The sequence below is a fragment of the Hippoglossus stenolepis genome, chromosome 19, assembly GCF_022539355.2.
Source record: "Hippoglossus stenolepis isolate QCI-W04-F060 chromosome 19, HSTE1.2, whole genome shotgun sequence".
NCBI classification, from domain to species: domain Eukaryota; kingdom Metazoa; phylum Chordata; class Actinopteri; order Pleuronectiformes; family Pleuronectidae; genus Hippoglossus; species Hippoglossus stenolepis.
The window spans coordinates 10884791-10897679 of NC_061501.1; the positions used below are offsets into that span (position 1 = coordinate 10884791).

General features: G+C 40.9%; 1 protein-coding gene across 2 annotated transcripts; it reads right to left on the reverse strand.

The window, feature by feature from the left end:
• Positions 1 to 227: 227 nt before the first annotated feature.
• Positions 228 to 7465, reverse strand: LOC118098600 (suppressor of cytokine signaling 6). 2 transcript variants are annotated; one of them, XM_035142598.2, is made up of 3 exons: positions 7235 to 7465; positions 6545 to 6614; positions 228 to 5300 (listed from the first exon to the last, which is right to left on the reverse strand). In XM_035142598.2, exon 3 carries the CDS (start codon positions 5172 to 5174, stop codon positions 3564 to 3566), a length of 1611 nt encoding a protein of 536 aa, XP_034998489.1. In that variant the 5' UTR covers positions 5175 to 5300; positions 6545 to 6614; positions 7235 to 7465; the 3' UTR covers positions 228 to 3563. The 2 variants fall into 2 exon arrangements, with proteins under 2 accessions (XP_034998489.1, XP_034998490.1); XM_035142599.2 differs by lacking the exon at positions 6545 to 6614.
• Between the last annotated feature and the right edge of the window lie 5424 nt (positions 7466 to 12889).

Here is a 12889-nt window from a genome sequence, read left to right on the forward strand (position 1 = left end):
CATAAATTAGGCAACCAGAGCTCTGGGATCAGCTGCCAATTTGTACTCACTGCGGAGTAGAATCTTCTTAAGACCCCCATCATCTGATCTATTAACACAGATGCAAGCATGATCAGGCTATTGTTAAGTGCATTAACCAGGCAATGGTATGAATCAACCTCCGTGTGCAGCGATGAGCCGGACGTGAGCGATGTGAGAGCGTAAAGAGTTTGAAACAACAACAGAAGTAGAATATAGTTTTTTTTATTTATAATTTATAATTGGCAGATACAAAAAACTCTTGAACTGTATCCAAAATGTGCAATAAATCACTGTTGATTTTTTTCCAAAAGAAAAATACAAAAAGACCATCTACTTTGGAAAGTTGACAGTTGACAACCAATGTAAACTGGAGTGAACTGGTGATTCTACAGAGGGTTTTTCTAATCGCTACTAATGCTCTTTTAACTGACTACAGTTGTTAACAAATTGCAAATCTGCTTTGCTCTCCCAAGATGATAACCAGAGTCATTACGTGTACATACATCTACACCGGTGACATTCTGTTTCCCAACTGTTAAATACAAGAAAGGCAATCATATCCATCAGCAGCACAAATGTGTCTGACACATTTAAATGAAAGAAAAAGTTGTCAAATTGTACCAAGCTGTTCATGTGAGAAAAGGTTAAAAATACAAAACAAAAGAAACAGAAAAAAGAAAAGGGGGCATTTCCAAACAACGTTGTAAACAATTACCTTCATGCACAACAAAAATCGTGGAGCTTGTTAAGTGCTAGACAGCTGTTATCAACAAGCATCGACCTCTGGAATCAAACATCGAAGGCAATAATGCTTAATAATAAACTACTAGTATTAAAAAAAAAAAATCACAGCAGCAACGCCATAAGAAACTGGTTCCTGCTCGTCAAACTCCGATGACCAATTGCAAATTAAAACAGAAATACAATTAAAACAACATTGTATTAAAAAAAAAAAAGACTAAAACGTTTTACTTTCACATTTCAAATCAAACACATACACACGCATCCAAAAGAAGTTGTCAAATGAAGTTTACATCCACATTCTTGCCGTGATCCCATTCGCTGACAGCCCATGAGAATTAGCAGAGGCTTAGATATGATGCTGGTGCCTTTACCCTTTATATCCCACAGATATGACAGAAACAAAACAATCTTGACTTCATCTAAACATTTATATGAACACATAAGGACAAATGTGTGACTTTGTTTCTTCTCTTTCTTTTTTCTCAAGATGCCATCTGAAGGACAACTCTTGGCAGGAGAGGATCCAAGTGTGTCGTGGGGGATTTTCAAGTGCAAAAAATGTGTCAATGTAGTTTTTTTTTCATGATTCTCATGCTTTCTGAAACTGGTTTGCAGGCATATAAAATGGATACCTCAAACAAAGCGTACATTCCTTTTGTACAGCCCCCATCCCCCAGATGGCAAATGTCAAAAAAAATAACTCACTGAAAAGAAAACTGCATTTCTTGTACACAGAATGTCCAGCCAATGTTTGTGACAGAGAAAAAAAACAAAAAACATCCTGTAACACAGCCAAACACATCCTAGATCCTTCATTCCTATACAACTCAAAGCGTTAAAATGCTAAGTCTTTAAACATGCAACACCCTTCAAAGTTCCTATTTTAATTTCTGCTGTGCTAGAATCATGGTGACTTCCTCGGACTAACTAAAACTAGAACTATGCGCTAACAACCTACCTATGTTGTCCGAGAGACCATTTTCCAAATACTTTTAAGGACACTGATGTCAAAAAAGATGCTCATTCATATTGTGAAAAAACAATTCCCTGTCAAAGTATCCATATAAAGCACTTGCGTAGCAACCTGTGTGCTCTTCCCTTTACTCTGGCACAGTAACAGCCTAGAAGCGAGACAATCTGTGGGGTAATGCAGCTCGGTGGCGACAGTGGACGACGTGAACAAGCAATGGCAAAAACTGCTTTTTATCCCAATGTCCTTGAAACCCATATGACACTAATGACGCCATGCAGCCGTGATGGAACTACCGTTACTCCCAGTCTGTGAGGAGGACCGAACCCTTACTTTCCCAAATTCGTTTTGCACCGTTTTTTTTGAAATTTCTGTGATCTGGGTTCAGCTCATTGCTGCCATTAAGAGACCAAGATACAGTCATCCCAACAAGCAGATTCAGCTCCACTGACTGCAAATCTGTTTTCAGTTGTGGCGTAATCGAGGGGGCAATTTTCTTTACATATAAACCGTCTTAGGTTAATGCAATTGTGCATTGAACAGCCTGTTACGAGGTGTAGCACTAAAACAACACGGCCGATATGTTCCACCCTCGTACTGTGACATCTCTACTCATTGAGAGTAACTCTACTGTGCCCTTGATTGAGAGTCTTAAAGCCTTTACTACATGCAGATACGAGCATTACACACAGTGACAACGTTGTTGAGCCTGAGCTGCTGTGCGGTTTTTGTAACATTCCTAATGCAGAAAGATTGAACTTTTTAACATTAACATACTTTGAAAACTTCTACACATCAAATCGATGCCGTTTCTACAAACAGCACAACATGAAAATCCAGCATCATTAGTACCTTTAGGCTTGCACATTATATAATGGCTACATGCAGCCATACAATTCAAAGCTACTCTGACAAACTAACATAACTTGGACATGTTTTGCATCAAAATGTTAATGTTGTGGACCCAGTGAACCAATGTGACTGACAGGGATTTTACACTTTCCAAATTGATGTATTTGTAATATGTCTGGTGTAACTTGCCATGACAGAGTCTTTTAATACTTCACAAAGAAAATGCATCCACTGGAAAAGTGGTTGGCTTAAATTCATTAAAGTCTGACAATGGGATGAATGAAATTTGGGGCAAAATAAAGTTTGTTTTTTTAAGTTGGCCATTATCATTTGTTGCAATTTGAACTTTTAACTGCATATTGTGAATGCAGGGTGATGTTCAGGTCATGCTGATAAACATGGTAATGTTGTATAAGCCAAGAAACAATAAGATGCAAAAGACGAACAAACTCAGTCAGTCTGCAGAGAGCCTAACATTTGATTAAAACTTTTCACTGTAGCAACACTATTCCATCCTTGAAACCATCTCTGAAATGTATCATGTAGTGGACGAAATTCGATGATTTTTTCAAATTGATGGTGGAATCTTATTTCTCCTCACTGGCCAAACATATATGCAGGTGGCAAACTTCTGAAAATCCACTCTACTTTCCCAACTGGATGTTACACTTAACGGTACATCACAATGCATGCCTAATGTCTACATTTAATGTATGCAACTATGGTAACTTGGCTGTAAACCTCTAGTAAATGTTTGCGATAGATTATGTGCTGGCCTATGTTTCTGGAAGTAGCCTCCTACAACCAGAGAAGAAACCCCAGAACAGTGGAATGGAGGACTAAACAGTCACCTGGACACAAATCAAGAGCCATCGGAACCAATCTTCTCAAAACTGTGGTTGTCTGTAAACCTTGTTTAAATCTCTTAACTGAACACAAAAGTGCAAATTGCTACCACTGTCCTGTGTGTGTGTCCTCAGTAGTGCTTCTCCTGCAGATAATCTTTCATCTTGTTAGGTAAGGGCAGTTTCTGGATTAGGTCTATTCTTGTGTATTGTCTAATGACAAAGCGACAAAGGTACTGCAGGGAGCGCACTTGCATAAACCGAGATACTGGGTTGGTTAGTCTGACTGGGTAGGTTGCAGACCCTGGTAAGCGAGACCTGGAATAGCAAAAGGCTCCAGTCTCTGAGTCTCTGATAGAGTGTTCGATTAAGTCGACAATGGACGTGTGTCCCTCAACGTCGGGCTGCTCGTAGAAGCTGAAGCGCCCGTTGGAGTGTTCGATGCGGGTGTGGAGGGTTTTGCCCTGGGACCTGAAACTTAGGCTGAGCAGGTACCTGTCATCTGAGCTGTCTCGAACTAGGAATGAGCCATCAGCCAAGTTGACTAGCTTTTCCTCTGCCTCCCAGCGTGTGATGGGGCCCCAGTACCAGCCCTGCCTTGCCAGCTTCTTCAGCTCCTCCGTCAGGCTGGTAACGACCATTGGCCCGCTACTCTGGACTGATTCATATACCCGACTGACCCCAGGAGCTGAATGTGGGTCAAAGTTGAGGTGATGTCTTACTCTCTCAGCTACCTGGCGGTCTGAAGAACTGAACCCAGAAAAAGTCCTAGGGATATGTCCATTACTTATCATGGGTGGCAGGAGTGGAGAGAGGGGAGGCGGGACCTCTACTCTGGAGCTTTGGAGCATTACACCAGCGGAACCGATGAGAAGACTATTAACTGAGGTTTCCATGAAGAGATCCGGAGGCATTTCACACACCAGTTCATGTTCCTCTTGTCCCTGGTCTGTGTGGAGGGACCCATTGTCTGCTTCAGCCACCACCTCCATAGGAGAGGAGCTGTCCAGGCAGAAAGAGTGGGACCCTTCCGGGTACATTCCCTCATCTAAAGGCATTGTGTACTGGATGTAGTCCTGGGGAGTCAACCCCAGCACCACAGGCACATCATTTTCATCAATATTTAGATGCAGCTCACCGTTTTGAGGCTGCTGGAGATGTTTTAAGGATTCTGCTTGATCCTGAAAGAGCCCTTCCATCTGGAAATCATGAAATTCTTTCCGGACACCATTTAAGCTGGGACTGGGGCTGGGTGAGTGAACCATGGCTTTAACTTTTACCTCCATCTTAATACAGGAATCATCAGAGTTGACTGATCGCAGAGGCCACGGTGAGGGGCTATAATGGTGACTTCGTAAGGATGCAGATCTAAGGGGTCTCTGGGCTTTCCCCTCGGTGAAGCTGATCGGCACAGAGGAGGATGAGAATGTGTCATCATCATCCACTGAGCCTATAGCAGAGGAGCCACCTTTCACTTTCGCCTTCTGCTTGGCAGACAGCCTCCTCTTCAGTGATCCCATCAGGCTCTCACTCTTTGAGCGACCCTTATTCTGACCCCCCTTGTCCTCCTCTAAACCAAGGTCGCAGCCAGCAGGGTCTTTGGTGTAGCAGCCCCCAAATAGTGACTCTTCCTTCGAAAACTCTGGAGTCACCGAGGGCTGCTGGAGCATGACAAAGTCACCCTCCTCTTTGCCCTTAATGCTGAGGGACTTGCGGATGGTCTTAAGGCTTATCTTCTTCATTCTGACAGGCCCTCCAATGTGGCGGCATGGGATGGCTCTGCTGGTATCCCGATGAAAGTACTATCCACAGTGTCCTCCCATCAGGCCACACATAACAAGTCATGCATACAATGGAACCATGGAACCCTGCAGAATAAAGAACAACAACACACAAGATTAGATTTTAAGTTCAGTCATAAAACACTCACTTCAGGGAAAAAGGCTGGATTGTACACATTGTGACTCATGACCATTAACACTATGCAAAATCAGAGGACACTGAAAAGATTTAACACAGCATGTTAAACACAATTAAAGCAGTCTCCGGGTATTTCAACAGCAACTAGTTTTGTTGTATTATCTCAGTCAGGGTGGCAACTGCTGATTACTTTCATTTTTCAATAATAATGAAAATTGTTTCGTAATTAGACAATTACTCAGTTGGTCTGTAAAATGTGCGACAAGCAGAAAATGAAAACAAACTTATTATTACTACAATAATTCCCCTAAAGCTCAACATATTGTTATAAAATGTCGTTTTCTCTGACCAACAGTGCCAAAGCCTTCCGACACTCCATTGACCATCACCCTATCAATATACCTAAGTTTTAAAAAATCAAGTCCTCACACCTGAGAAGAGTAGATATGAACATTTTAGCCTGAAAAATCACTAACACAATTAATAGTTTATTAAAATAGCTGGATATTCTGTCTGGTGATCAACTTATCATTTCAGCTCTTAACTCTATGCAGTGCAACTGATTAAAAAGGAAAAGATTTTCAATGAATACGTTCAAATTTTAATCTGACCGTCTTTACATCAATGTAATCCATGCGATCATGGCCCCTAGGTGGACCTAATAAAGTGACCAACTTACATAATCATGAGTAAAAATCTTTGTTTATTATCTGGTTGCACATCCTTAGTAACCATAGACTTGTTGTGGCTTAGACATCAACATCTGCTTGGCTATTCCCTGGTGATGCTCTGTGCTACTGTCACTACTCAGCCCTTAGAGCTCCTTGATCGTTACAGATGGGTGTTCAGGATCACTTCCATGCCTCATTGTTTACAACTCCTCTTGAATATAAAAGGCTACAGCTCCTACACAGCTCTGTCAATGGAAATACAACCACTTGCCGATCGGCTGAAAGCAAGCACATGTGCATCACTGTGATTATTTCAGTAAATAAGCCATTTCCTAGGCTGCTGTCCAAAGACTCTCTGACCACACTGACTTTAAGTCGTGGTTTGATTTAAATAAATGTCAGTCACTGCATTTACATCTGTCAAATAGACTCAGCTCCGGGCAAACAAGACCGAAACAGTCTGTGGAGACACTTGAATAAAGCTGCTTGATAATCAAGACAGCTGCAATGTGATTACTCACCATTATGTGCAGGAAAATGGTGACTCAGTTGGATGGGTCAAGTTCCACTTCCACCACCTTTCATGTGATGCTGTGGGGGGGGGGAAAGGACAGCTCGTTTGAAAACGTCCACGAGTCTGATTAACGTGGGATTTCTTACACGAGAGGAAAACGCGTTGTAAGCATCTGTATCACCACTTCAAAACAACCGGGGTTGACACAATTACACCAACGTTAGCCAGGGTTGTCCTGACCTGACGAGGCCCACTGACACAACAGCATGCCTCTAGCTTGGCTACTGTCTGCTAGCATGCGCCTTTAAAAAAACAACACAATACAACTACAAGCTCCGATCACTTTCTAATTTAATAAAAACGAGCTGTTACGACAACGAGCCACGAAACACGCGTATCCACTTCAGCCAGCCCATTTAACAGTGGTGGGCTTGCTTGTATGCTAACACGAAGCGGCTAACAGCCATTTAGATTGTTAGCATATCCCCTTACATGGTGCATTTAAAACCCTACACACAGTGCACATTGTGTAGTCGTTGTATTGTAGAGTTTGAGGGAAATAACCCCGGGGTGTTGGCATCTGTCCTGGGCAGCACGTTCACTAAAAGCGTCGCTACTTGACGATTGTTGGCTAATGTTAGCTTACCACCTCAGGCTAGCTTTGTTAGCGTTGTGCTACCGAAAACATTGGCGTTACCTTTGCTCTACTCAGCTCCTGCGCTCGAAGGGAAGCATCCAGCTGCTCGTCTGTCCCGATCCAGAGGTTTTCCTGAACGTGTCGAGCACAACGACACGATAAGGTGTCATCTCGGAGCCTGGGCTCGGCTAACACCTGGTAGCTCTGTGGCCTCTTCCTTTCTTCCTTTGTTGCCTGTTGAATTGTGGGAGCAGATTCGGAGGCAGCGAATCAGCCTCAGAGCAGCCACAGCAACTTTCACATCCACACACAGGAGAAAGCATGTCTATCATAACAATACAAATCATAATGATAAGAGGAAGAAGAGGAAGAGGAAGAAGAACGATAACAATAACGATAACAGTAACAATAATAATAATAACAACAACACAAAGAAATAATAATAATTCAATACACTTCACCTAATCTGTAAATTATTTCACAAATAAAATAATAATATTGCAAATAGTCTGTTCTGCAAATAAGACAATATGAGTACTATTAATAATTAGTAATATTTTCATATTGGTCGATATTGACAATTATCATGATAAATGTCACATTGTTATTTGTTTTAAATTTAAAGAAAGATTTTTGCTCCTGAATCTGAGGTAGATAAATTATATGTGATACCGCTGTGCTGGCACAATACATAAGCAATAAATCAATATATATATGTTAGACTTTTGTTGTATTGCTATTGATGCAAATTATATGGCGATAATTAATATATTGCTGATATTGTTAGCCCTAGTTAGAAAAAACATTTCTTCTCTTAGAGAAGGTTAGAGAAATAATTTGTATTCACATAAAGCTCAGCAAAAAGGACAGCACCACTAACACCTCCATAAATAGCCACCATTCATATACTGTGTATATATATATATATATAACGGGGCTGCTCACTCAGTAACGGGGCTGCTCACTCAGTTACTCAAAGTAGAAAGATGTGGTCATACTGGGCAGCTCTCGGTCCCACACATTGAGCAATGTGTTGCAAAAACCAAACATCCTCTGTGAAAACTAATGACATAAACAAGACATATGACAATGGCTAACACAAAGACTGTATTGATCTTTCTAATCTACTGCCAGCTGCATACATATACATGTCTCTGTGTACATACAGACATGTCCTAAATACAGCCATATACATGCTTTATTTTGTTTTGATAAAAACAATTGTAAAGATGTATCTTTGGCAACCTATATGCTCTACATTAACTATACTGTACGTATAGAGCGTGCTACATTACACATGATGACACCACTTTGAACAATATCCCATCAACATTCAAAGAAGTGTTGTGTTAGAAGTGGAAATGAATATGTAGCAGCACAATACTGGAAAAGAAAATTGACTGGATATTATCAACTGCACAACTTAGAATAGGACAAAGTCTATTCAGCTCACTCACAAAAGCAGATACAAAATCTAGCTTTCTTTGAAACATTGACTATTGACTCAAATATTGACTATTTCTACAAATGACTATATTATTATGCATATACATACTGCTGCACTCCCTCAGAGAGCATTTAAAAATGCACAATCCAAATAATCTGGCCTTTTCATAAGGAGGCTGTATGGGAAGATTAAGTGTGACACAGGTGGCATTTCTGATAAAGAGCAATTCTTTTCTTAATTCTCCTAAACCACAAATATGCCGTCCAGTCTTTGACCCAATCTGTTGTGACTCAATCGTTTCTCATAGTGCAACGTAACCAAATAGCTTGAAACTTCTAATATAGATCAAATAATCTGCTTGTTGCATTCAACCTGCTGTATAGTGGTTGATTTAGATGACAAGCTTTGTATGCAGCATGTAAAGCAGAAATTAAAACAAATCAATTTTTTTTACCCCTGCAGGTTTATAGGTAATAACAAAAATGTAAAAAAAGTAGTTTATTTTACGCTTGTTTTCTTGCTGTACAGTACTTTACCTTTGAAATATCAAGTACTACACTTTATTTTCCCTTTAATGCTGGTTCCTTAGCCTTTATGCAGGAATAAGCTCTTTCTCATTTGTATTCCAGAAACATCAAGTTAGCTCTCCAAGTATTTTCAAGTATTTGATGCAGCAACTAAAACTTGAACTCTGAAATGATACATTGGTCGCCTAATTAGTGTCAGTATTGTTTTAAAGTAGAATGTGTTTACCACTGCCGGGCTAATTTGGCCCGTACACCGAACATTACATTGTTTTTTCCACACTGTCAAGTGTATGGCAGTCCTCTCCCAACCTGCTTAGGGCAGCTGCGTGCAGACAGGCTCTATGCAAAGACTCTAATTACCGAGCCCTATTAGGGTTGATCAGGCTGCTTTCACTTGATGCGTTGGCACAGGAGGGAAGGGCTGCATGGTGGAGGAAAAAAAAAGAAGCAGGAGGGGGTTGGGTGGCAGCACTTAGATACAGCGGCGAGGACATCGGAGAGCAGTGGATGAAATTTCTCTACCATCTAAATTAGACCCGACAAACAAAGTTTGGTCTGACATTTGTTGCCGCACAGTAAGAACAAGTAAACATTCAGCTGAGGGCACAACCCAGTCTCTTTTATTATGACAGGATAAACAGATCAAATCGTTTTTAATAGGAGGACATAAAGGAAATCTTCCTCTAATAAGTCTGACAGGAATTGAGGATCTGCGTGACCACAGATCACAACCTCTAAACGCCTCTGGAGCATCTCTGTCTCTCAAAAAATCATCACTGTGATAGAATTTGAGTTTATGTAAACACACAACTCAAAATACTGAATCTCAAGTAAAGGGGTGGTTTGCAGCCACGGAGCGGGCCCCCCTGTTTAATGAGATACCTCTACATGAGGGGAGGCTCACCGCGTTTCATCTTAATTTCAAATGAATGCTGCATCAGCCATAAATTATTTGCACAATATGTCCGCGCTCGCCTCAGCTCGACTCAGTCTTCTGACTCCAATCTGTTGCCGACGTTTTGTCTGGGGGGGGCCCCTCGGTGCCCACCCTCATATCCTCAACACTTTCAGCAGAGCGGAAGACGGGTACAGCAGGCGTGTCAAACAGTGACGGGGCCACTGGGACCACTTGGGCTTTTGTTTCGGCAGTGACTGTGGAATAACAATTAAGGGTTCGCATCGAAAATGCGGTCTGAGCGTTTGCGGCAGGGACGGCGTCCGCACCTGTGCCTCCTTCTTTTCTTCCTCTCAGTTTCAGCAGATTTCCTTTTTTGCGTTGTTTGAAAATGAAGTGACCAACGGCTAAATCAGCCCTTGGTGTCATTTCCTCCCCTCCTGCTTAGCTAAGAGGTCTTTAAAGATGCATTCGTTACACCAGCTGTGTACACATACAATGTAATGACTCAGCGATACAGACTTGAACTCAGTCCAAACTGCTGTCTGGTTAAAATAAAGAATAACTTGTCTGTGCTTGCTCCAGTTCTTGGAGTTTGTCATAACGTCACCCTTGATTTCACGTTATTAATTCTGCTTGTACCTCCTTGCAGTTTGTTGCCATATGCGGACTTGAATTTTGGGCAATAACACGAGTGACAAGATTAATTCGCTGATTTGACCTTGCTTCATGCATCAATAGTCATAAGGGCAACAACCGGTGTTTTTGCAGCAGCTCTTGTTAAACATTTGGTGAGACATGGATTAATTCTATTTACATTCACTTTTAAAATCCCATGAAAGAGCTTGAGAAATATAAGAGGAAGCGGTTAGAAAAGGGGAAGGGGAAGTTCCACCAACTCAGTACATGTTTTGAAATAATCACTATGGGTACAAGGAAAATGTTGATATTCTTTGAAATGTGAAATATAAGGTGTGATGGCCCTCCCCACCTAAGTTATTTTGCAACAGTCTTTGTGATTGTGCTCCAAGTTTTCAACTAATGCGTAAAAACCTCTGGCTCCCTTCAAATTTCTCCAAAAATGAAATGTGCATAAGTAGTTTAGTGCTCCATGACCTCTGTCCACGTTACGTGACAAAGACTCAAAATGTAGCTGTGAGTCCAGAGACTGAGAAGCTTCGAGGGTGAATCTGGATTTACATTATTTAAATTGGAATGATTTCCACTCAGGGATCAGAAATACATTCATGAACAGCCTCAGGTGGTTTCTGACATATGAGTAATTCAGACTGTTAAATAACTGATTGACTCATGTGATTTACATTGTTGAAGATCCTGAAGCAGTATTTATTAACAGATGAAAGTACAAAACCCCTTTGAGCTCAATGTGCATTTACATAAAGTAGCTCAGAGTTACAATGTAATGAATGAAGGGAGTGGTAAATTGTATATATTTATATAGCACTTTTCTATTCTTGATGACCACTCAAAGTGTCATTCAACCATTCCCACACGTTCAAAAAGTCTATTTCACATCACTCAAACACTTATGCCAATTTGGGATTCAGTGTCACTGAATGAGGGAAACCGACCTTCTAAAAAGTGGATGACCCGCTCTACCTCCTCAGCCTCAGCAACAAACACATCTGACAGTTATGGGAAAAGCATTTCCCTGATTTAGAAATGTACAGAGCTAAATGACATAAACCTTACCCTGCATTTTAATTTATTTAAAGTGACATTTAGCTTCTTGTCGGCATCTGACTCTAACAAATGAATCCCTGCAGTGGCTGTCCAATAAATGATTATAAGACTCAACAGGTATAGAGAACTCCTAGTCTGAATTAGTGTTTCTGTTTGTGTTTTTGCTTCAGGTAGAAAAAGGCCTCCTCAGTTGTTTGGATGTCGGAGCTCTCACTCTGTGCTCTTGTACATCTGTAGAATGTCAAAAAACATTCATATAAACTCAGTCCTATAGACTCTATGAGAGGCCGGGGGAAGAGGGAAACATTTTTTAACCTCCACAGGTCAATGGCGCCTTTGGCAGGTCCATCAATATGACTTGTGTTGTGCAGAAAACCTTTGTTCCAACCCACAAAACCGTATTTAAAATTCTGGTCGAGATGCAAAGGTTTTCAAACACTGCACATCACACAAAGCTGAAGGTGTGTGTGTGTGTGTAACGATTTTCAATTTAGTGTAATGGTAAAGCTATAGAAAAACATAGGGATATGTGGCTTGCTTTGCATTAAATGAGATATATGAAGCTCTACAACAAAGTGATGTATAAGTGATGTCGTCAAAGACTGTGAGAAAAAAGCTGTGTCTACATTTGAAGTCACTTAAAGAGAAACCGATGGAATATGTTGGTACAAAATGTCCCTAAAACAGTCAGGCATGAATTTTTGTTTCCCTTTTAACTCTTAAAGAACCGAGGTGACAAAGAACATACCGTCCACGGCCAAATTAATTATGGGCTGAAATCCCCCCAGAATTCTCAAAAGCCGTGTGATCATATAATTGTCATATCAAATTATCATTCGCTAAGTTAGTTAATTATCACCCTGTCGGCTGATCATATCCACATCACATCTCGAGTGTGAGATCGCGTGGAGTTAGATTAATTTACACACAGAGTATAAAAATAAATTATGCCTGCATTTGTTAAGGGGCGATGCACATCAAATCCGATTTTTTTGAGAATATCAATGTTTGATAAGATTACTTTAATGACAGGATAATGTGGCTCGCAGTCAAAACTTCACTCAACGTGTCAGCATTGCAAAAGCCGCCATTGATTTTGAAACACGCTTTGAAACACGGATGATCCCGGCCAGAGAAATCGC